Below are 26,839 nucleotides of genomic sequence, written 5' to 3'. Positions count from 1 at the left end.
TTAGAAATATTCCTTTGGAATACTGAATGAATATGCCATCGGAATAATTATTACAAGATTCGAAAAGAATATTCCAGGAATATTACAATATTTCAATGGAATATTTATACAGAATTCTAAAAGAATATCTCAAAGTTCGGATTTTTAAATATTTCTTAAAATGTAAATTTTCTAAAATATAATATTCCTTTGACATTCCTCGAATATTCCTTTGGAATATTCGAGGAATGTGAAGGGAATATTCCCTGCCATTGGGGTTTTGCTCAAAAGCTGCACTATTCTTGCTTCCCCCTTACACTTTTGTAATCCATAATTTCAATATGCAGCACACAAGAAAAATATTCATTCTCTTTGGAAAATTCGTATAAGAAAAGAGCCCTCTAAAAAGTGAATTTAATTTACAAGATTAAGGTTTATAATTTCTTCTCTTTTTTTTCTTGCCGCAGAGTCCAGGACGCTCTTTCAGTATTGGGGGGCATAAAATTGAGTACGAGGCCAGCGACGAGGCAGGATGGACGACGAAGTGCATCTTTACCGTTGTATTACGTCAGGCGTAGTTGAGAAGGTAAGGGAGGGGGGGTGGTGGTGGGGATGGGGAGAAAAAAAATTCTAGGGACGAGATAAAACTTGGTGGAAGAACTGAATATCGGTAAGGTAATATAAATGGAAATTGCATCTCTCATTTTCTTCTCTGAGCACAAGGACCCATAATGGATTCAGCTTTTACCAGAACAAGATCGTGTCGCTAAAGTCCAGAGCCTTTTTTTCGTCAACGGCTGTAAAACATTTAAGTCTTTCCCAACGCCTTGCGCGCACTCATTTTCCTTTCGTCAATTATTATTTTTCCGTTTATTCTTCTTTTTTTTGTAGAATCTTTTTCTACTTTCTACTTTTCTAATTTTGTACTTTTCTACTTTCTTATCCACTTTTCTTCTTTCTTTTGTACTTTTCTACTTTCCTATCCACTTTTCTTCTTTCTTTTGTACTTTTCTACTTTCCAATCTACTTTTTTTCTTTCTTTTCTACTTTCTTATCTACTTTTCTTCTTTCTTTTGCACTTTTCTGCTTTCTTTTCTACTTTTGTACTTTCTTTTCTACTTTTCTACATTCTGTTCTAGTTTTCTGCTTTCCTTTCTACTTTTTTACTTTGTTTTATAATTTCTTTTGTACTTTTCCACTTATCCACTTTTTGTTCTACTTTTCTACTTCCTTTTCTACTTTTATGTATATATGAGAAATGCCTATATGAAAATTATGATTATTTCTGATTTTAAATTTATTTCACGTTAGTCACTAATTTAAAATTAGTTAAATTAGTGAAAATTAATTAAACTAATAAATTTTTGGTTTTTAATTATTAAAATTTACTATTAAATAGTAATTTCTACTAATTTATTAGTAAAATTCACTAATACGAAACAAAAAATCAGTCACTAATTTTAATTAGTTAATTTATTTTAAAAATTTGTTAAATTAGTTCCTTTTTGGTTTTTAGTTAGTAGAATTTATTAATAAATAGTAATTTCTACCAATTTATTAGTAAAATTTACTGATTCAAAAGCAAAAAGTTAGTCACAAATTTAAAATTAATTAAATTGGTGAAAATTAATTAAACTAATAACTTTTGGGTTTTGAATTAGTAAAATTTACTATTAAATAGTAATTTCTACTAGTTTAATAGTAAAATTTACTCTTAAACAGTAATTTCTACTAATTTATTACTTATTAGTAAAATTTATGAATTCTAAAGCAAAAAATCAGTCACTGATTTAAATCATTTTTTTGATACAGTTAAAAATTTAGGCGAACTCTCCCCTTAACTATTTTAACTCTTTATTTATTTTGTTTAATTACTTTTTTTTGCTTTTATTTTTTTTTGATAAAACATTGTTTTATAAAATATAATAGGTATGTTTTTAATTTTTTCTTTCTTTTGATAAAATATTGTCAATTATTTCATTCTTTTAATAAAATATTGACAATTTTTTCATTCTTTTGATAATTTTAATAAAGATAATTTTGCCTTGATAAAATTATGTTGATTTAATGAAATTGAGGTGAAATGATAAATATTTTGTTGCGTATATGTGTAAAAAGAAAAATCTTGAACTCAGTGTGCGGTCGCAGTGTATTATGTCAAGTGATTGACGGGCATACGCTTGAGGGTAACGATTTAAAGTTCAGAAGGATACCATTTGCCAAGGATGTAATCAGAGCTGCGTAAACGTCTGTACTGTTGCTTAGCACGAAAATTATGTCTGCCTTTGCCCTACATACATGTATCTTCATGATTCACCCATAAATATAAAGTCGCGATTTTCTCCGTTTCGCTATTAAAAAAGAAAAAAAAAAGAAAAAAAAAATTTAAAAACGTTTCAAAAAATAAAAAATTGTATCGGCTGCTGGACATCATAATTTGTTAAGTATACTTATTTATAAATAAATTATAAATTTATTTATTCACATATAAGACATATATGTATATATACTTATATATACGTATAACTATACAAAGATTAAGGAAGCACCGTTGTAGCAAACAAATGACGTCCCCCGGGGATAAAACCGAGTCTTGACTTCTCATAAATTCACCGAAGCGGAAGGTCAGAAAACGATCCGTGACTAAATTTACCAAGGAGATTCTCAAAACGCTAATTTATTCTGAATAATTGTGCTCTTTTACATATTTATCATTTCTATACTTATATGCTTTTAATAGATCCCTATAAGAAATTTTCCGCAATTTTTTTTTCTACTCTTCTGTAAAAAATATTTGTTTACCTTCGTGTTTAAAGACAGGCTTCGCACTCATTTACTAAAACCTACTATTTACTACTTTTTTAGTTTTTTTACGTTATGCTACTATTTCGATTTACTATTTAGATTTCAGCCACTAAAAGCTACAAATTTCAATTTTTTTTTGAGAGTTTACTTTATATTCCCTAATACTAGAAATAAAAAAATTATTCTCAAAAATTATAATTAAATTATTTAAAACAATTCAATTATTTTCAAAAAATATTCGAAATTCTATTCTCAATATCTAGTACATATTTTCATAAAATTTCGCAAAACAATTCAATCATTTAAAAAGGAATTCGATAAAATTCATCAAAAATTCAATTATTTTCATAAATAATAAAATTGCCACAGGTATTCGATTAATTTAAAATAGCATTTTCAAAAAAATTTCGGAAAAATCAATTATTTAACAAAATTTTTATATAATAACAATAATTCAATTACTTTTAATAATAATAACATTTTTCAAGGAAATTTAATTTAAAAAAAAAATTTTTGATAATATTCAAAGCAAGAATTCAATTATTTTCATAAATAATAAAACTCATCGAAGAATTTCAATTATTTTTAATACTATTTTTCATTAACAAATCGAAGAATTCAATTATTTTCACAAATAAAGTTTTCCAAAGTAATTGAATTATTTAAAGTAAAATTTTCATAATATTAATAATATTTCGAAAAAATTAATTATTTAAAACAATGTTTATAAAATTTTTACGAAGAATTCGATTTTTCCAAAAAATATAAAAATTTTTCCATAGAAATTCAATTATTTTCATAAATAATAAAATTCATCGCAGGATTTCAATTATTTTTAATACAATTTTACAGGAATTGCTCAAAAAATATAATTATTCTTAAAAATTTTTTAACTTTAAATTTTTAAATACTTTGGAAGAATTAAATTATTTACAAAAATATTAGAATTTTTCACAGGATGTCAATTGTTTTCAAATATTTTAATAAAATTGTTCGAAAGAAATACAATTTTAATTAAATTTGTTTTAAATAATTCAATTAATCTTTTAGATTTTAATAAAATTCTTCCTAAGAATTCAATTATTTACTTCAATAATTCTTCGTAAGAATTCAATTATTTTGATAAATAACAAAAATATTCTTGAAAATTGAATTATTTTGAGAAATTTCAATTAAATTCTTTGCAAAATTCAATTATTTTCATAAATAACAATATTTATCATAAGAATTCAATTATTTTTAATAATAATACATTTTTTCTTGGAAATTCAATTATTTAAAAAATTTTAATAGAATTCTTTGTAAAATTTAATTATTTTTAGAAAATTTTCTCAATTCAATTATTTTTATTATCTACTATTTTCATAAAATTTCCAAACAGAATTCCATTTTTTAGAAATTTTTTTCTAAAAATCTTCGTAAGAATTCTATTTTTTTCATGAATAATAAAAATTTCTCAGGAATTCAATTATTAAAATTACAATTTGCATTAAATTAATCGAAACTAATCAATTATTTAAAAATTTTTATGATTTTTTTAATCGTCTAGTTTAATTTTTTGATATCTACTTTTTTTAGTCGGAAAGCTAATATTTTCTAATTTTTTAAAATTAATTATCGAGTGCGAAGTCTGAAAAAGAAGAAAAAATTTTTTTTTGGCAGAAAACTACAAGTACTTACAAAATACTTAATGAAAGAAAAAAAAATTTTATTCCTTTGTAAAAATGAGCCTAGTCTGTAAACTAGAATATTACATTTCACTATGATACATTATAGAAACACCCTTGAGAATTAACTGAAGCTTAAACTGCTTATGGGGCAATTTGTGCAGTTGATATTGGGTTTAGAATTCACTTAAATTTAAGTGGAAGTGGTACATTCGACTGATATTATCCTATTAATTAAAATTTAAATTAAATTTTAATTGAAACATTTAGTATAAGTAGAGATTGTTGAAAAGCAGCGCTGAAAATATTAGATAAAGATTTTTTTTTAGTTTTTTTTTATTTTTTATTCTAGTTTTGTAAATTATATTGCTTTTTTATTAATTTTCCCTCTTCTTTCTTTCTTCTCACTTTTCTCGCTACCGTGACAGAAAAAATGTGACTTTTGCGACCCGTGAAAAATATTTCTCCGTAAAAGCTGTTTAACATTTTTTGTACAAAATAATTTTGGTATAAAATTTTCATTTTATAAAAACTTTTTTATCAAGCACTCAACAACGACTGCAATTATTTTTAGGAAGGATAAAAGAAAATGAAAATAATTTAAAATATTATTGAGAAGAAAATTGTATTCAAAGCGCTCGATAAATTATTATCTATCTAAGATCATACGTAAAATAGAAATAAATAAATATTGTCCAGGAAATTTTAAGTTTTTCCAAATAGAATATTTATAACTTACCGTTTTTGTTCAAAATATAGTCTGAAAAATAAAAATTTTTTTTATTCGCAATAATTACAAAAAAAAAAAAATTTAATTTCCGATAGTAATTAAAAATTCAAACAAAATAATTTGAAAATATTTTTGACTATTTTTTTCTAAATCCATTTGCGAGGGGATTTCTAAATACTAATTTGTATTTTGTAGAGTTTGAATAGAAAAAGTTTATATCACGAATGAGTGTGAATTTAAACTGAAAGTGTAATTTGCAAGCTATATAGTGTAAAAAAAAAAGATAAACTTCAACCTACTTTTGTTCTCAACTTTAAAAAAGTGTTGCGAACGCCAATTTTTCAAGAAAGGAAAAAAAATTGACTGGACTCTCTCTCTCTCTCTCTCTCTCTTAACTGTCGAAGAGTTCCAGTTAATTATTTTTCCTGGTGGTGACACTTTCCGAAAAGTATAATGAACGGGAAATAGTTGAGAAAAAAAGACAAAAAAAAATAAAAAAAAAAAAAAACAAGGAAAAAGTTTGAATCGCTGAGTGAACGGAAAATGCAATTATCGATTTGTGTAATTGTAATGTGAACCGAATCAATGAGAACTCACTGAAATCTTCATTACCGTAATAAATTCATTGTTTATCGGATTAATTATCACATTAATTATCAAATTTAATTACAAATCTATTTGAACGTGAAATTCAATGTTGCGAATATGGTAGTATTTTGGCGTTAATAGTAATAGGATATTATAAATTTTTTTTCTCTCAAATTTTGTGTAAAAATGATTTTATTATAAACTCCACTCGCATATCATTGATACAATAATTACGATCAATTATATTATAAATATATAATATGTGACACAATGTGTATAAAAATTTATCTAATAAATATATTACAAAATTGAATTCGCATTTATTGAAAAAATTTTCTCATTTAAGGCACACAGGTGAATTTTATCTTAATGTATATTTTAATTTTAAAACTATATATTTTTTGCAAAATTTTACTATCTAAATCTGAATTCGTAAAAATTGACCCACTTTAGTAAAAAAAAATTATAAAAAAAAAATTTTTAATTTTATTCATTTTATTCATTTGTCTAAAAAAATCGACTAAAATGTATAACTGCTAAATTAAATAATTACTTTTTAAAATAGTAATATTTTTGTACAAAGTAGTAAATTTTACAATTATTGATAAGTGTCTTTTTTCACTAATTCAGATTTAAAAAGTAAAGACGTGAAAAATTTTCATTAATCACAAATTAATTATAAAATACGTATAATTATTTTAATCCAGGTAAAAAAAATCCTAAATATTATTTCCTAACAACTAACGAAATAAAAATAACCTAAACAATAAATTTTTCTTTTTTAAAATAAGTTAAAAACTAACTTATTTTTTAAAAGTTTTTGTTTTTAAAAATTGAAAATAATTATCCTTTTTTTAAATTAAAGAATTAAATTTTTCGTATCATATGTATATCACCTATCAAAATATTGCTTTATATTTATTCGTATTTTTCAAATATTTCCTTCTTTTTTGCAGTCTTTCAAAAATAAACAGTCGAGGATTATTTACAAAAGACTCGTTGTTTAAAGAAACGCTATATATCTAAGTTTGTATACAAAAAGGAAAAGCTGTTTTTTTTTCTTGTAGAAAAAAGAAAATATAAAAAAAATCAAGTTAACGATGTCTTCAGCACCTACATTTTAAATTATTTTTTTAATGAGTCTTTTCATAAAGATTTTATCTGACAAAACGGTTTCATGAAAAAAAAACCCCTCACATTAAAAAAAATAAAAACTTTTTTATTAAATGAAAAATGTCTTACTTTTATAACTTGTCAGAAATTATAATTTTTATAAGTCTTTGTAAATTTAAATTTTTAATTTATGTCAAAGTTAGTGCGCTTTGTGAAATTGGAAAAAATTTTAATTTAATGTTTTATTTATTAATTACAGTTGTTCAAGTAGTACGAAAACAGTTTATAATTTCTTGACAAACCTCTCAAAAGGACACAGTGAGAATTTTTTTTTTTTAATTTAAAAATTAGTACCTAGCGTACGAAAAAAAGTGTTGAAGGTAAATATATTTTATAATTGAATTAAACGTAATTTTTATTAAAGTTACAATTTAATTTCAATTTATTTAATTTAAATTTATTATTTACTTTATTTTTCAACTTTCATATATCAATACTGATTATTTCAGTATTAAATCAAAATTATTCTGCTTAATTAAAAAAAAAATTGTTATTGAAAATACAATTTAATTTCAATTTTTCATTTCATTTAATTTCAATTTTTCATTCCATTTTATTTTAATTTTTCATTAATTATTATTATATATCAATATTGATTATTTCAGTATTAACTTGAAATTATTATGTTTAATTCAAATATAATTTTTTGTTGATTGTATAAAAAAGATAGTTATGTTTGATTCAAATGTATTGTTTTCTTAATGCAGTAAAACCAGTCTTTTTACTTTTAATTTTCATATTAGTAATTGAGTAGTAAAAGTAATTTATAGTCAGACGTCAAAGTTATTTTATTTCAATTTTATTTATTAGTTAAATTTAAGTAGTTTAAAAAGTATTCAGTCAGACATTTAAAATTTCTCATTTTCCTTATTTTAGAAATTCCAGTAATAGTCAGTTTTTAATAAAAACTTTTTATTCAGATTTCAGACATAAAAATAGTAAATACTTTTTATATTTTACTGTAAGTAGTGTCAACAATTTTCGGTCAGACATAATCTTACAGAATTCTTGTAATTTCATGTTAAGTAGTAAATGGTAATTTTAGTCATGAATTTCTCATATTTTTTTCTAAAAGTAGAAAAAGTCAATTAAACTCAGACAAAAAGTTGAAAATCTCTCAGTTTTGTTCTCAGTAGTAAAAGTCACTTTGAGTCAGACATTTTTCAAATTTTTTTAAAAACTTTTTCTTAGTATATGAACTTTTGAAAGGACTAATTTTTGAAAAACAGTTTTTTAACAATAGTAGTAAAGTTCCGTTTCAGTCAGACAGAAAATTATTTCAAGTAGTGCTAGCAATTTACAGTCAGACATAATTCTTGTAATTTTATTCTAAGTAGTAAAAGGTAGTTTTGTCCCAAAAAACATTGTTCATATTTTTTTAACAGTAGAAAAAGTCAATTACAGTCAGACAAAATTAAAATTTTTTAATTTCGTGCTTAGTAGTAAAAGTCATGTTAAGTCAGACATTACGTTTTAAAGTTTCTTTAATTTATTCACAGTAGTAGATATCAATTAAAACAATTATATTTTTTATTTATTTTAATATCAACTTTTGAAAAAACTATTTTAAAAAATACTTTTTTTAACATCAGTAGTACAGTTCATTTTGAGTCAGACATTTTTCAAATTTTTTAAAATTTATCCTTATAGTAGTAAATATAAACTATTGGAAAAGGACTAATTTAAACTAATACTTTTTTAACAACAGTAGTAAAGTTCAGTTTCAGTCAGACAGAAAAATATTTCGAGTAGTGCAAGTAATTTTCAGTCAGACATGAATGTTTCAATATTTTTGTTTAGTTTTTTTTTCTTTTAATTTCAGTAGTTAAAAAATATTTAGTCAGTTTTTAGTCAGACGAAAAAGAGAAAAATACTTCTTAAGAAAAAATTACTTCTTATATATTTCTCCATTGTTTTCAAATATAAAAAAGAAACTTTTTCCCTACTTTCTGAACATTTTCGTATTATTTAAACACCGTAGAAAATAAATATTATTTTTTCTTTACAGACCTAAAAAAAAATATTTTATAGTTAATAAAATTTCTAAGTAAAAAATATGAAACGAGAAAAGATAAAGTTAATGAGAATAGTTAAAATTCGAAATAATTGTCAGTTGTGAAATTTTTTCAGATGATAAAAGAGAATCTTTGTTTCTTTTCATTTTTTTTTTGTTTTTTTTTTTTTTTGTTATGAATGTTTTATCTACGTACAACATTTACGTCGTGAGAGTATTCTAGTTTCAACGCGTCCTCGGCTATAACCGTTTGTTCGGGAACTGTGATCAGTTCCCTGATAATGTTGATGTTGTCTCTGCAATTGCTGCTGTTGATGCTGTCTTTGCAACATCTGCTGCTTCTGCAGATACTGATGGCTCTGCAACTGCTGCAGATGATACTCCCTCTGACTAGATTGTTCATCTGGAAAAATTATAGCAATTTTTATTACAATTTTTTATCACCATTTGAACTCATATTTACTGAAAAAGAAACACACACCTGGTGTATTTTTGAACTCTTCACATAATCGTAATTTTTAAATTCTGAATTTAAAATTAATTTCAAATTTTATGTGTTGACATTATTTTTTACTCCCCTTCAATTTTGCACCTAAGATTTCTTTTTTTAACATTTAGGAAAAAATGGAAGAAAAAAAAGTAAAAAAAAAGAAAAAGAAAAAATAACAATGAAAAATGAAAAAATAGGTCAAGTGAAAATATAAACAAATAGAAAATTCTTTAGAGAGTAATCTTCTCCACTGCTGGTAAATTGTTTTCTCGCTAAAAGCTACTATCTCAATTCACATTATACGTACAAAAATTATAATAACCACATCTGGTGCATTTGCTCTACTTTCGAAAAAAATGATATTTTACAAAATCTCTTAAATTTCATATCTCATTTTTTTCTTTCTTTTATTTTTTCTTTTTTTTATAAAAATTATTCAGTCAACAAAAAATTTACATTCAAGTTGAAATTTATTCCATAAAAGTTATATTTTTGTGAAGAAAAAAAAAAGTTTACCACGTCCCAAGTGAATCAAAAGGCAAGTTTCTCTCCGACAGTGCAGAAGAAACAAATGAAAAAAATTGTAATCATAAAACATGTCATATAAAGTTTTTTTTAGACAAAAAAAAACTAATTTAATATAAAAATCCGATAAACATGTTCTTAAAAAAACATTAATACATTATACAAAAATAAGACGATAGAAAAGAATTTATCAAAAAAAAGAAAAAAATTGAAAATATCATTGAAAATTAAAATTGTTCACTGAAATTTTTCTCAGTCTGCCTGTAAGGATTTAATTTTTCATTTTGTGATTGTTTCTGTTCGTTTTGTAGTTCTGACGAAATACTATTAGTCTGCTCGAGTGGAATCAATTTTTCTTTGTCACCGGGTGAATTTAATTTTTGCATTTCTTTCTTTTTATTTTTATAGTGCATATAATTTTTTGTGCTCGATTCGGTATTTCCAATTTTTATATTTCTTCGTGAAATTTGTCTACTATTATTATTATTATTGCTATTAGTGTTTTCTCTATTTAAAGTGGAATTGATTTCATCAATTTTTAACTGCGACGAATTTATCTTCGACTGAATGCTGGAATTCAATTTACTTCGTGGTCCACTTGACTTTGATTCAGTTCGTCGTACATTTTGTGAAATACGTTTAGAAATTTGCGCCGTTGACGTTAAACTACAAGTTTTCGATCTTGAGCCTCGTGTGTCTTGTACAGTGTTTGAGGAAGACCACTTTGTCATTGGAGGCGTGCACTCATACCATTTATCATTTTCTTCTTTCTAGAGAACGTAATTTTTTTTTATCAAAAGTTATTTAAATTTTAATTATTTTAATGTTTTACTTTAATTTCTAAAAAGTATTTAAATTAGAATTATTTTAATGTTTCACTTTATTTTTACTTCCCCCCTCCCTCCACTTTCGACACATTTTTTACACCCAAACTAAATTTTTACCCCTTCCCCCCCCTTCAACCCTGGGAGTTAGAACCCTTAAAAATTCGTTTTTTTCAAACTTTATTAAAAAATGTTTGACATTTAAATATGACATTTAATTTTTAATAAAGTTTTAATTAGTATGGAAAGAAATATAGTAAAAGTAGTAAAAATTAAATAAAACTAGTCTGATTTTTTATAAATTCAGTTAAAACACTTATAGCATTTTATAGTAATTCCAAACTATAGTAAACTCTAGTAATTAAGTAGTTCAAGTAAATTTACGTCAGACATATCGTTTCTGAATTTCTGAACTACTATTATTAGTAATAAAAGTAGTTATCGTCAGTAACAATTTTATTACGTTTCTCGTCTCAAATTAATAGTCTTAGAAAAACTGTGCTTTGAAAATCTTGAAGTTTTTTTTAAGTAGTACAAGTAAATTTATATCAGACAAAACGTTTAAAAATTTTTTAAACTTCTTGTAACAGTAATAAAAGTACATTAAGTCACGCGAAAAATGCTTAAAAATTTGTATCAGTTCCAAAAGTTACTAATTTTCTTTTGTTTAAGTAGTTCAAGAAAATTCAAGTCAGACGAAACGTTTTTCAATTTAGAATTTTCAAAATGTCAAAATTTTCTTTGTTAAGTAGTTTAAATAAATTTAAAGCAGACAAATCGTTTTAAAAATTCTAAAATTTTTCTACGATTAGTAAAAAAAAAAGATTTGGTGAGTTAAATGTCTTAAAAAATTTTTGAAAAAATTCCAAAAGTTTACAAACTTGAATTTTATAAAAATAAATTTTTTTAAGTAGTTCAAGTAAATTTAAGTCAGACAAAATTTAAAAAATTCTTCTATAAGTAGTAAAAATAGATTTGGTCAGCTAAAACACTCAAAATTTTTCTTACTATTTCAAAAGTTACGAAACTTTCGGTCTAAGTAGTTCAAGTAAATTTAAGTCAGACGAAACGTTTTACAATTCAGAATTTTCAAAACGTGAAAATTTTTGTTTATAAGTAATTTAGTCAATTTATACCAAAAAAAATTTTTTAAGAATATCAAGAATTCTTGTGCAAGTAGTAAAAGAAAATTTTGTCAATTAAAACCTTCGAAATACATTCTAAAAATTACAATTATAGTCCTTCCAAAATTCAATTATTTTCTACAATTTTCAACTAAATTTCATCTCTAAATCAATTATTTAAAAACAAAAATTCAATTTTATATAATAATTGTTTATTTTGAAAAGTTATTAAGATATAATATTTTCAAAAAACTCTAATAAAGAAATTCCTAAAATTAATTTTTTAAAAATATTTTTAAATAATTTTTGAAAGATAAAGTGTTTTAATTAAATGTACAACTGAAACATTTCTAAATAAATGAATTTTGATACAATCTAATAATAATAATTGAAATTTGATAAAATCTATTATAAAAATTTCAAATTTGATAAATACTTCTAAAAATAAAAGAATTTCTGGAAAATATAAAAAAAAAATAATAAAACTTTTAAAGAATTTTAATTATAAAATAATATAAACATGTTTTATCTAAAATTCTATTAGGTCTGAAAAATTAAATTTTTAATAATTTTAATTTACTTTGTTCGTAGAAAATTGATTGTTAAAAAATTATGGTAAAACATTTCTAAGAATTAGTTTTTTAAAAATATTGTACTGTAATTTTTTGAAAATAATTGAATTTCTTAAGAGAATTTCTGTAAGTTAGAGAAAACTAATAAATTTTTTTCAAGAATTCTTATTAAAAATTTTGAACATAATTGTCTTTTTCAAAATGTTACAAATAATTCTAAAAAATTTTAATGTTATTGTTATTAATTTTTTGTGGGTATTTGAATTTTTTGAAATATGTAAGTGAAAATATTGTAATATTTAAAATTTGAAACAATTATAATGAAAAAATTCTAAAAACTTCTTTTTTCTAAAATATTTTATCATAATTTGTAGAAGAAAGTTTTCATTTTAAAATTTACACTTGAAGTTTTTACATAAACAATTTTTGAGAATTTAATTATTTTAAAAATTTGCAATTAAAATTCTCCAAAAGTTGATGTTTAAAAATTGTAATAAAATACTTTAAAAAAAATAAACTTTTGTCAATTAAATTTTACAAAATTTCAATTATTCTAAATTTTTTTAATTATACGTATATTTTTTTTGAAAATACCTGAATTTCTTAAAAGAATTTCTGTAAGTTATGGAAAACTAATAAATTTTTTTAAAGAATTTTAATTAAAAATTTTGAAAAATTCTAAAAATTTCTTTTTTCTAAAATATTTTAATATAATTTTTAAAAGAAAAATTTTCATTTTAAAATTTACACTTAAAGATTTTTCATCAAAATTTTGGATAATTTAATTAATTATTTGAATTATTCTAAAAATTTTTAGGATACTTTTTAAGATTTTATTATCGTAAAAAAATTATTTAAAAATATAATTTTGGAAAATTTGTCTAGTTATTTTTCACCTTAGAAAAATCGAAGTAAGTTGCATTTTATACAAAAAAATTGGTATTTTGCTGCAACATTTTGAAAAAAGTCGAAACAGTCGTAATTTTTGAAAATAAGTCGAAAAAAGGCGCATTTTTTTAAAATAGTCGAAGAAAGTTTAAAAAAAGTCACAATATCCGAGGCCTGAATGTCTTAAAAAATTCTTGAAACTGTTCAAAAAGTTTATAAACTTAAATTATAAAATTATTTATTTAAAAAAATTTTTAAATTTTATTCTTCTATAATTTAGAGCTTATTTAGAGCTCTTAATTGGCTTTGAATTGAATTTCGAAAAAAGCACCCCTAACTCCAAAATATAAAAAATAGATTTTTTAAAAAAATTTTTCCACAAAAATTTAGTTTAAGAGTCTTAAATATAATTAATTTTAGTCCGAGGTAGTTCAAATACTTTCCAATTTACCATTATTTTGAAGACGAATTTCCAAAATTGTTTGAATTTTATAAAAATAATTGTAAAAAAATAAGTATAAACGTATAAAAAAAATAAAATATAAAAAATAATTATTTTTTTTGTTTTCCTTTTAAAATTAATGTAATTAACTACAATTAGTTAAAAGTTATATTAAAGATAAAATTCACACACCTGTGAATCAGATTTTCCCATTTGATCAAAATCCCGACTACTTGCAGACTGTGATTTTTTTTTCATTATTTGAATATTTGGCGTTACTGCTCTTTTGATACCACGCCTTTTAAGTGCATCGTCCTTTTCAAATGTATTTGGTTCAACTTTCCTCGTGGAATCACCGCATAAAATGGAACTTGCAGTTTTTGGTCTTTGAAGTCTGCTGGTTCGACAACTTTTTGGACCCTCAGCGGATTTTAATTTACGATTAAATCCCTCCTTCTCCGCCAGTAAACTATCTGAATTCAGTCTATTTCTGCTGCCAAGATGATTTTTAATAAAAACAGGTAAATGCGATTCCGAATAACGTGAACGTGAATTTGGTCTCGATGATGATTGTTGGGAATTTTTCATTCCAATTTGTGCCGATGTTGGTCGAGTTAATGATTTTTTCCCCGTTGCCGCTAAAGTGCTGTTCGATTTATCAAAAGTTGTGTTCGACAATGGAACACTTGTTTCTTTTGGTGAATTTTCGTTTTCGTCATTTTTTATCATCAAACTTGGATTTAATTTTGAATTTTCGTTGTTTTCATTATTTTCATTATTTTCATTATTTTCATCATTTTCATCATTTTCAGTTTCTATTGGATCGAAATTTAAATTTTCTTCTATTTCATTAGTTTTGGCATCGGGATTTTTTTTCTCTGGACTTGTTGATCGTTTGTAACGCGGTGTCGTGCAACGACTTCCGGAAGCTGACGATGTATTACTATTCCAGTCTTTGATCTTTTCCGGTGACACTTTACCACCGGATCGCGGTCTCGTGACTCCGTATTTTCGATTAAAGGAATTTGTTTTATTCCCGAAAAACCAAAACGGTTGGGTGTCGTTTTCCTGATTTTTTCCCGACCTGAAGGAACACTTGGAACTTCTCATTTTACTCGGTAAACTACAAACTTCACTGGAACTCGCCGAAAAATAATTGGGATCTTCTCGTTTTATTTCCTCGAGTCCATGATTTTTGGTGTCATCCAAAATCACAAATTGACTGGATCTTGTTGATTTATTCGTCTTCTGAAGACTACCGCAACTTAATTTTCCTTTTGGTGTTCTCGGCGGTTTTCTCTTTAAGAAAAAAAAATTATCAATTTTAATAAACAGGGTTTATAATAAACAAAAATTTAATTTTGTCTTTCCCTGACTTTTCGCTGATATTGAGAAAAAAAATTTATTTTATTTTTCCCTGACTTTTCAATGATTTCGAGAAAAAAATTTTATTTTATTTTTCCCTCACTTTTCGCTGATTTTGAGAAAAGAAATTTGACATTTTTCCTGAACCTAAAAAATATTCTGATTAACTCCAAAAATTATTAGATACTCAAGAAAAATTTCTATTACATTTCTTTACAAATTTCTTTTTTTCTTCTTTAAATCAATTATTTTTAATAATTTTTCAAAAAGTTCTTTGAGTATGAAAAATTCAAATTTTCAAAGATTTTGAATTTTCAAAATTTGAAACCTTTTCTAAATTCAATAATTTCTGAAAATTTTGCCAATCAAAAGTTTCTAAAATTGTTTAAACTTCTCATACAAGTAGTGTAAGTATATTTAATCAACCGAAAAATGCTTAAAAATTTTTTATCAGTTCCAAAAGTTATTAATTTTTAGTTTAAGTAGTTCAAGTGAATTTAAGCCAGACAAAACGTTACAGAAAAAAAAATTGTTTAAATAATTCAATTTCATCAAATAATTTTGCTGTTTATAAGATAAAGAAAATTCAATTACACTTTTTTAAAAAAATTAATTTTACAGAATTGTTAGTTTAAAGTATAAAAAATTTAAATTTACAAAATTTTAATTTGAAACCTTTTCGAAATTTAATTATTTCTAAAAATTCAATTATTATTTAAATTTTTAACGGAAATTCATTTTTAGTTCAATTTTTATTAGAAATTTCTACGAGAATTCAATTATTTAAAAAAATACAAAAATAAATAATTTATATTAAATAATTGAATGTCCCTGAAAATTACATTCGCATAACAAGTTTTATCAACAAATTGTTAAATAATTGAATTCTTTTAACAAATTTTAATAAATAAATAAATTAAATAAACTAATTTTTTTTATTTAAATAAATTTCCAGAAACTCGATTAAAATTGTATTAAAAATAATTGAAATTTAGTGATGAGTTTTATTATTTATGAAAATAATTAAATGTTTGCGTAGAATTTTTTTAGAATTTTTTTTAATTATTAAATAATAAATTGCAAAATGAAATTTTAATATTTATAAACATAAAGAAAATTGAAATCTCACAAAGAATTTTATTAACAAATTTTATTAATTTTGTTTTAATAATTGAATTCTGGTGGAAAAGGTTATTATTTGTAAAAATAATTGAATTCTTGCAACGAATTTTATTAAATCTTTTTAAATAATTGAATTTCTGTGATAAATGTTATTGTTTGCAAAAATAAAAAATTTTTATTTATAAAATTAGCTGAATTCTTGTAAAAAAAATTTATAACATATTAAAATAATTGAATTTTTGCAAAGTTTATAAAAAAATTTGTAAATAATTAAATTCCTGTGAAATTTTTATTATTTATGAAAATAATTAAAATCTTGCAAGAAATTGTATGAATGATGAAAATAATTAAAATCATGCTAAGAATTTTATTAAAATTTTCGAAAATAATTGAATTTTTTTAAGGAATTTAATTAAAACTAGATTAAAAATATTCCAATTCTCATAAAGAATTTAAACCAAAATTTTCAAAATAATGGATTTTTTGTGTAGTTTTTTTTTATCAAATTTTCAAAAATAATTAAATTTTTTTGAGAAATTTTATTGAAATTGTATTGAAAATAATTGAATTTTTGCGAACAATTTTATTAAAATTTTTTAAAAATAATTGAATTTCTGCAAAGAATTTTATTATTTATGGAAATAATTTAATTTTTGCGAAGAAATTTATAGGAAACATGCAAATAATTGAATTCTAGTAAAATTTTTAATAATTTTGAAAATAATTGAATTCTTTGCGACGAATTTTATTATTTTGTTTAAATAATTGAATTCCGGTGGAAAAGGTTATTATTTGTGAAAATAATTGAATTATTGCGATGGATTTTATTAAAATATTTGTAATAAGTATTTTAAGTTTTTGGAAGAATTTTATGAAAATTTAGAGGAACAATTAAATTATTTCGAATAATTTAATTCAATTTGTATTAAATATAATTTATATTGTGACATTATTTTTGAAAATAATTAAATTTCTGCAATCATTTGTAACTTCTCCAAAATTCAATTATTTTTAGTGTTTTTGAACATAATTGAATTTCAGGAATTAAAATTTCAGGATAATTTTGAAAATAATTGAAACTTTTCCAAGAATTTTATTAGAATTTTTAAAAATAATTAAATTTTGAAGTAGAATTTTATTATTTATAAAGATAATTGAAATTTTCACAAGAATTTTTTGAAATTTATGTAAATAATTGAATTTCTGTAAAAAAATTTATTATTTATAAAGAAACTTGAATTTTCACCAAAATTTTTTTCAAATTATTCTCCGTAATTGAATTTCCACAAAGAATTTTATTATACTTTTAAAAATAATTGAATTTCTGCAATAATTTCTAATTTCTGACTTTTTCCTGATTTCCCTGATCTGTGTAAACCTTGATAAATTATTTCCAAATCTCGAAAAAATTGAATAATAAAAAATAAATAAATAAAAAATGATAAGAATAATGAAAAATAAAAAAAGAAAGTAAATGTCGAAAAATTTTAATAATAAAAAAAATAAAAAAACGATAAGAATAATGAAATATAAAAAAATAAAGTATATCTCGAAAAGTTTTAGTAATAAAAAATAAAAAAAGTAAAAAAACGATAAGAATAATGAAAAATAAAAAAATAAAGTAAATTTGAAAATTAGGAATTTTTCAAAGTACTTGTGATCCTGGTGAATTGTTGTCAATCTTGACGTCAACTTTCGGAAGATTCGAACGTTGGAATAAATTCTCTGTCTCATTATTAAGCAGTTCTATCATTTTAACATTGGAATTATTATTGACAACGTCAACAGAGAAATTCGTATTCACTGTCATACGGGAATTATTCACACTACTACATTTTCTTCTCGAAAGAACACTTCCATTCTTCTTAATCCTCCCCACTAATTCCGGTACTTGATCAATTTCCGTCTCCGATTCCTTTGTTCCCGTCGCTTTGTCCGATGTCTTTGGTTTCTTATAACTTTGAATTAAAAAATGATCCAATGGATGTAAATATTCTAATTCTCGTTTCTTAATTGCCTTCCCCGGCTCTGGACTGTCTTCAATTCCAAATAAATTGTATCCCGACTTATTTTTTATGTCCCTCTCGATATTTGAATTTGTCGAATTCAAACAAATCGTATTCCACACCATATCGCCGGGCGCTTGTTTTTCATTGAAACGTTTCTTCAATAATGACTCAATTAATTTATGTCTATAGGCCACATAATCAACCGACGAAATATCAACGACTGGAACTTCAAAATTTGTCGCAACAAATGATGTCGACTGATTCAATGGAACTGGATCTTGGAAAATATTTCTCAATTTATTCTCATTTTTGATATTTTCATCACTTGCTTTTGTAATTGGCGAAGAAATTGTATTGCGAACTGGTGTGACATTGAAACTCAAACTGGAACTCGATGTTGATTTTATCGGCACTGTCGGATAGTGCATAACAATCGTTCGCTGCTTGATAGTTGAAAAACTGACTTTACGCGGGAGTGGCGGCTTTGAAAAACCTTTATGCGAATCATCCTAAATAGAAAAATATTACTCGGTAAAAAAATTTTATTCCTAATTTCAACTTTGGAAAAACTGAGAAAAACTTTCCTCAAAACGTAAGAAATAAAAACAAAATTAAAGAATTAATTAATATTTATTTCTATAATTGAATTCTTTCATAAAAAAATAAATTTACAATTGTATTAAAAATAATAATTTAATTCTTGGAAAGATTTTTATTAAAATTCTTTAAAATAATTGAATTGTTTTTACGAAATAATTTCAATATTCTTGAAAATAGTGGAGTTTTTTTAATATTTTTTTTTTCAATAACTGTATAAAAATTCTTTGCAAAAAGACAATTTATAAATAATAAAAATCTTCGTAAAAAATTCAATTATTTTCATAAAAATAATAAAATTCTTATCAGGATTTCACTTACTTTCAATACAATTTTAATTGATTTCTTTGAAAATTTCAATTATTTTTTAAAATTTTGTAAAAATTGAACAAGAGTTTAATTACTTAAAAAAACTTTTAAAAAAATTCAATTATTGTTATAAAATTTCATTCTTTTAAATACAATTTTCATAAAATTCTTCTCAAAAATTCACTTATTTAATTTTTAAATTTTACAAAAAATCAATTATTTGTAGAAATTATAAATTTTTTTTGACAGGGATTCAATTATTTAAAAAGTTTTAATAAAATTCTATTCAAGAATTCAATTATTTTTAGAAATACCTAATTAAATTCTTATAAAGTATTTATAAAAAAATTTTGAATATATGTAATTGAATTCATTTCAAGAATTTTATAAAAATTTTTCCAAATAAGTGAATTCTTTCGAGAAAATGTAATTAAAATTGTAATGAAAATAATTGAATTTTTCAGAAGAATTTGATTATTTGCAAAAATAATTGAATTCTTGACAAGAATTTTACAATTTATAAAAAAAATTGAATTTTTTATCAGAATTGTTAAAAATAATTAAATTTTTATTAAAATACTTGAAAATAATTGAATTTAAATAATATTATTAAAAATAATTGTATTCTTTTGAGAAAAAGTAATTAAAATTGTAATGAAAATAATTTAATTCTTGGCAAGATTTTTATTAAAATTCTTTACAATAATAAACTTTTTTAAAATAATTTTTAATGACAATTTTGAAAATAATTGGATTTTATGAAAAATTTCATTCAAGTTTTTAAAATAATCGTGTTTATTATTAATTGCAATTAAAAGTTTCCTACTAAATTATATTAAAATTATTCATAGAAAATTAATTTCTTTTAAACAATTTTATCATAGTTTTTGTAAATAATTACATTTTTTAAAAAAAATTTCATTAAATTTCGTAAAAATATTGTAATTTTTAAAAATAATTTTATTTGAAAATTTTGAAAAATAATTGAAATTTACAAAGAATTTTATTCAAAACTTTTGAGAACAATTGAATTGCTGAGAAAAATTCTATCACAAATTTTAAAAATAATTGGATCTGGTAGAGAAATTTTATTAAAATTATCATGAATAGAATTGAATTTTTTCCTAGAAATTTTATTAAAATTAAAATTATTAATAAAATTAAAATTTTTATTGAAAATTATTGAATTTTTCAAAAGAATTTCATTATTTACAAAAATAATTAAATTCTTGACAAGAATTTTACTATTTATAGAAATAATTGAATTGTTTCAAAGAGTTTTTTATCAGAATTGTTGAAAATAATTGAATTTTTATTAAAACACTTGAAAATAATTGAATTTACATAATATTATTAAAAATAATGGTATTCTTTTGAGAAAATGTAATTAAAATTGTATTGAAAATATAATTAAATTACTCCAAAACATTTCATTCTTTATGAAAATAATTAAATTCCTTTGAAGGATTCTATAATTTATAAAAATATTTTCATTCTTGCGAAGAATTTTCTTATTTATAAAAAAAAATTGAATTGTTTCGATGAGTTTTTTAATTTATAATTTAGAAAAATAATTAAATTGTTTCGAAGAATTTTATCTGAATTTTTGAAAATAATTGATTTTTTTTAAAGAATTTTATAAAAAAAATTTTGAGAATAATGATTCTTGTAAAAAAATTTCATCAAGATTATTTTATTGATTGAATTAATTAATTAATGTATTTATTTATTAATTGAATTTATATTAAAATTCTTGAAAAAATAACATTTTTAAGTTTACAAAATAATAAATGGAATACAGCGTTTCGCGCGCGTATCATTTCCTTGTTAATAAAAAAAAAGTTCAATAAAATGTATTTTAGAAAAACTTTAATAAATATAATATAATAAATAAATAATATATTAAATACGTACGAAAAATTGATAAATTCGAATGATTACTGGCACTGACAGAAGTAGTACCAAAATCAAAGCAAAAAGACTTTCCAATACAAAAGGTGGTAATGATTGTAAGGTTAAGACAAATTTTGCTGGCACTTCGATGTTTAACATCCCGACGATTTCTTTATTGTTTGAGTTCGATTAGGACTCAACACGACTTTCAGCCTCATGATCAAAATAAATTAACAATTTTATTTCAAATACAATAAAATTTTTCTCCCAAAAAAAAATAATAACACAATATTCTCAATTCAATAACAAAAAAAAGAAGAAAGCTTGTCACTATTAATTAACATATTTGCCGCTATAACCATTATAAAAACGCAATTCTTTTGTTTCTGATGAAATTAAATACGACTTTTAAATTATATATACGAAATCGGAAACCTACGCTTTTCAAATAATAAATAATTATTTCACATATTTCCTCTGACATTTGTTTTATTTACTTTTATTTACGATGTATTTTCATTAATTTCAAAAATTGAATTCACTTCTGTGATGCATTCTTTTCGTTATCAAAATAAACAACAAAGAACATCAAACAAATTGAGTTTATAATTTTTATTCAAAAATATATATTTATTTTTGATTTTAATTAAATGTATGTATGCATGAAATTTTTAAAAGTTATTTACAAAACGCGCTTTCCACTCTTTTTTTCTACAAGAAGGAGAACAAAAATCCCACAAAAAAAGAGAAGAAGAGCAGTGGAATATGAAAAATTGCATTCATTGTTTTTTTCAAAAAAGTGATTTATGCAAAAGACACTTTCAAAAATACTATAAAAAAGAATTTTTATTTTTATTTTAATCACTGCATTATTTTTAGGTCAATATAAGGTCATAATATTGTGGGTAAAATTAGGTCAATATTACAATAAAATGTCATGCTTAATTGTGACAAATTGCAGAATTAATTGTTACATAATCTTGCTGCAGTTGGCCATAAAAGTAAATCAATTTTATGCTAAAATGCATGAAATTTTAGGTCAAAACTGTAGCGAACAAAAATATTAGGTCAATTTTAGGTCGAAATTTTATTTTTGTTTGAAAATTGTTAATCAATATAAGACATTTTTTAATTTTGAAATTCATGTAATTTTCTGTTACTTCTGTAGCAAAAAAACAAAATTAGGTCAATTTTAGGTCGAAATTTTATTTCTGTGTAGAAGTTGTTGGCCAAAGAAGATAAATTTTCTAAATTTTGTAATTCATGTAATTTTCTGTCAATTCTGTAGCAAAAAAACAAAATTACGTCAATTTTAGGTCGAAATTTTATTTTTTTGTGCAAATTGATGGTCAAAATTAGGTCAATTTTAGAAAGTTTAAAATACATGCAATTTTGTGTCAATTCTGTATTTGAAAAAACAAGACAAGGTCAATTTTATGTCGAAATTTTATTTTTGAGTGGATATTGTTGGTCAAAATTAGGTCAATTTTATAAATATTGAAATCCATGCAATTTTCGGTCAATTCTGTAACGGAAAACAAAATTATGTCAATTTCAGATCGAAATTTTGTTTTTTGTGTGGAAATTGGTGATCAAAATTAGGTCAATTTTGTAAAGTTGAAAATACATGCAATTTTTGGTCAATACTTTAGCGAAAAAAAAAGATAAGGTTAATTATAGGTCCAAATTTTATTATTTTGTAAAAATTGTTGTTCAAAATAAGTTTAATTTTATATTCAAGTTTAAAATAAATGCAATTTTTGGTAAATTCTGTAGTGAATAACATGTTTAGGTCGTATTATTAATTAAATTATTCAATATTATTTAATTATAATATTATATAAATAATATAAATAAATATTATCATCATAATAGTAATTATTTAATAATAGTTCAATAAAATTAATAAAAAAAACAATTTTAGGTCGAAATTTTATTTTTGTATGGAGATTGTTGGTCAAAATTAGGTCAATTTCATATTGAAGTATAAAATAATTGCAATTGTGGGTCAAATTTTAGCGAAAAAAACATTAGGTCAATTTTAGGTAGAAAATTGTGTGTGTAAATTGTTGGTCAAAATTAGGTCAATTTCATGAAGTTCGAAATACCTACATGCAATTTTGGGTCATGTCTGTAACAAAAAAACAAGTTTAGGTAAATTTTAGGACAAAATTTAATTTGTTTTTTGAAAATCGTTCAAAATTAGTTTAATTTTATATTGAAGTTTAAAATAAATGCAGTTTTGGGTCAATTCTGTAGCGAAAAAACAAGACAAGGTCAATTTTAGCTCAAAATTAAATTTTGATTTTTGAAATTGTTGGTCAAAATTAGGTCAATTTTATAAAAAAGATTAAAATACATTAAATTTTGGATCAATACTGGAGATTAGGTACATTTTAGGTCGAAATTTTCTTGTTTGTGGAAATTGATGTTCAAAATTAGGTCAATTTTATATTAACGTATAAAATACCTGCAATTTTAGGTCAATGATGTAGCGAAAAACAATATTAGATCAATTTTAGATCGAAATTTAATTTTTCTGTGGAAACTGTTGGTCAAAATTAGGTTAATTTTATATTTAAGTTGAAAATATTTGCAATTTTTGGTCAATTCAATATCGAAAAAAACAAAACTAGGTCAATTTTAGGTCAATATTTTCTTGTTGTGTAGAAATTGTTTTTCAAAATTAGGTCAATTATATATTCAAGTTTAAAATATATGTAATCTTGGGTTGAAAAAACGCTAAAAAAAGACTAGGTCAATTTTAGGGCGAAATTAAATTTTTTTATTGAAATTGTTGGTCAAAATCAGGTCAATTTGATGTTAAAGTTCAAAATACATTGGATTTTGGGTCAATTCTGTAGTGAAAAAAATATTAGGTCAATCTTAGGTCGAAATTTTATCTTTATGAGTAAATTGTTGGTCAAAATTAAGTCAATTTTATAAAGTTTAAAATACATGCAATTTTGGGTCAATTCTAAAGCGAAAAAACAAGTTTAGGTCAATTCTGTAGCGAAAAAACAAGACTAGGTCAATTTTAGATCAAAATATTAATTCTTTTGTGAAAAATGTCAATATTCATGCTTTAAAAATTATTCTACATTAAATATGTTAAACTAAGCTATATTTAAAAAAAATTAATATGCACCAAAAAAATTTAACAAAAGAATTGTATTCAGTTATAAATAAAATAAAATATGTGCGTAATTATTTTCCTTCTTCTCTACAAGATATTCTTCATTACTCTAAAAATAAATTTATTCATTTTCAGCTACAAAAATTTTACCTGCATTGAATATAATGAACAAATTTTTTTTCTATTTCATTATCATTTTCCCTCTGTTTATACATAATATAATATTACTAATAAAAAAAATTTGTTTGTAAAAAATAAAAGAGAAAGAAAAATCTCCTCTTTCTTTATTTGCTTGGAAAATATTTTCTTTACTCCTTTTTTTCCCGCGCATTATAAACGAAGTTACGAACTTGTTTAATATGATTTTTGTCCTTTTTATTTTAGTTTACAAAATAACTGCTCCTGCTCTCTGATATATTTTAACATCACGTGAAAAAAAAAATAAAAAAAAAAGTAATTTTAATTTAAAGAAAATTAGAGAAGAAGGATGATGAAAAGTAATTATTTCTAAAATTAGTTTGAAAAAAAGAAACACAAACAACAACACATACACTTACAGTCGACGAGGGGATATACTCGTGTTTGATCCTGTTGTCGCGTTCGTAAAATTGGATGCACTTGATGATAGGCAGCGGCTCTAGTGTTATATTCATCCTGTCGACGAGAATGAGTACGATAATTTTGAACTGCATACGTTCCAGAAAACATACGAGTGTATCTCGTGTAACACCCGCGAGGAATCTGCAAAAAGATTAAAGTTCTCCATTTTCATTTTCCACCACTTTTCATATATTTTTAGTTTTTACTTTTTACGTTTTTACACACCATACAGGTATTATTATAATGAATTAAAATATTTTTTTTTCTTTAAAATATTTTTATTCATAATATTAATTTATTCATTATAAAAATTTGCAAATTCTTTTTTCCCTAAAAAAATATTACAACAGATTAATAATTTTTTTTTTTAATTACCATTATTATAAATAAAAATATTTAAAAGAAAAAAAAATCATAATCAAAATCTTGAATTTAAAAATTTGCAAATTCTTTTTTCCCCAAAAAAATATTACAACAGATTAATAATTTTTTTTAATTACCATTATAATAAATAAAAATATTTAAAAGAAAAAAAATAATTAAAAAAAAATCCTAATCAAAGTCTTGAATTTAAAAATTTGTAAATTCTTTTTTCAAAAAAAAAAAAATATTACAACAGATTAATAATTTTTTTTAATTACCAAACGTTTGTATATATTCAATTAATTAAAAATCTATCAGACATATAAAATTTTTTATTTTTTACAATTAATATTGAACTCACTCTAAACGAATTTTCAGGCACTATTTGAGGCGGTCGATCTGGACAAATCAGCATTTTCTTATAAATTTTGTTCTGTGAAAACGAGCAAAAAATTTATTTTCTACAAATCGTCTTTAGCAAGCAAAGGATTAAAATTTTCCACCCATTCCCTTTTTAAATTAAAACAAAAAAATCGTACATATATATATATAATGAAAATGAGAAGAAAAATTAAAAAAGAAAAAAAATTAAAAGAAAGGGCAAAAAACAATTAAAATTTTATTGTAATGGGTTACGTAGACAGTAAAATTAAAGTAGGGAGGAGCAAAAAAAAAAAAAAAAGAAGGAAGAAATTAAGAATCTTTCGAGATAAAAATACACAAAAAACTTTCCATTGATGCCTCCTGCAAAAGCTTTTCTCTTGCTTTAATCTACTTTTCTTGAAACAATCAGGCTTTCCTTCGACCTTTCGTATACATCTCGCGCCCCTTTCCCCTCCCACCCTCACCTTCCTTTTCTACAGTCCACTTCTCTAGTAACATTTTCTCAACCAGGAATCCGTTTTATTTTACTTTTCTCTTTGAAAAAAAAAAATGAAAGAAAAAGAAAAAGAATGACCACGTGACCCAGCATAAAATAGAAAGAAATCTTTATAAGGATGAGAACAAAAATGACATCTAGAGTAAAAGCTGTGCTTTTTACTTTTGAATGGACAAAAAGGAGGTTTCTAAATATATATATATATATATTGGTTGGTAATGATATCCGGCTTACCTCTGAATTTTCATGATGTTCAGCTTCTGTTCGAACAGAAAATAAATACAAAATTAGACAAATTGTACCTACAGATAATTTTTCAAAAAGTTTGTAATATTACTACAATAATTAAATATAATAATATTAATAATAAATAATAAATACAATAATTAAATTGTATTATTACTATAATACTCAGAAAACATTATACTTAATTCAAATAGAAAAATAATTTTAAGCAATTTTGTTTAATTAAAATTAGTTTGTAAGCTTAATCCCGATATATATAAAAAATATCTTCTGCTTTGATTCAAAAATAATATTTGTTTGAATTATGTTTAATTCAAAGATATTTTCTGTTTAGATGTAAACAAAAATTATGTTAAAAAATTTTATATACGTTTAAATTAAAAAAATTTATTCAAACTTAAAAGTTGATTATAAATAATTTAAAATCACACCAAAAAGCTCAAAATATTTTTCAAAAGTTCTATAAAAGCGAAAGTTTTGGTTTAAGTAGTTCGAGTC

At 22.6% G+C, this 26,839-nt stretch overlaps 2 protein-coding genes across 5 annotated transcripts in view; one reads left to right on the top strand and one right to left on the bottom strand.

Moving 5' to 3' along the window:
- The window catches only part of LOC122502161 (sushi, von Willebrand factor type A, EGF and pentraxin domain-containing protein 1), a 240,126-nt gene that overhangs the window by 69,864 nt on the left and 143,423 nt on the right, over positions 1-26,839 (top strand). For both annotated transcript variants that reach the window (XM_043612086.1, XM_043612087.1), the window contains one exon: positions 447-565. In XM_043612086.1, the coding sequence (XP_043468021.1) occupies positions 447-557 (111 nt within the window). In that variant the 3' untranslated portion in view covers positions 558-565. The remainder of the gene's footprint in view (positions 1-446; positions 566-26,839) is intronic.
- The window catches only part of LOC122502160 (fibrillin-1-like), a 161,622-nt gene continuing 143,441 nt past the window's right edge, over positions 8,659-26,839 (bottom strand). For 2 of the 3 annotated variants that reach the window (XM_043612083.1, XM_043612085.1), the window contains 4 exons: positions 26,330-26,355; positions 25,577-25,648; positions 24,804-24,993; positions 8,659-9,359 (listed from right to left, as the gene is read on the bottom strand). In XM_043612083.1, the coding sequence (XP_043468018.1) occupies positions 9,145-9,359; positions 24,804-24,993; positions 25,577-25,648; positions 26,330-26,355 (503 nt within the window). In that variant the 3' untranslated portion in view covers positions 8,659-9,144. The remainder of the gene's footprint in view (positions 9,360-24,803; positions 24,994-25,576; positions 25,649-26,329; positions 26,356-26,839) is intronic. The other variant, XM_043612084.1, reaches the window with a different exon arrangement.

Source organism: Leptopilina heterotoma, unplaced genomic scaffold (assembly GCF_015476425.1).
Source record: "Leptopilina heterotoma isolate Lh14 unplaced genomic scaffold, ASM1547642v1 Lhet_220, whole genome shotgun sequence".
Lineage (NCBI taxonomy): Eukaryota > Metazoa > Arthropoda > Insecta > Hymenoptera > Figitidae > Leptopilina > Leptopilina heterotoma.
This window is presented reverse-complemented; position numbering and strand designations above follow the sequence as displayed.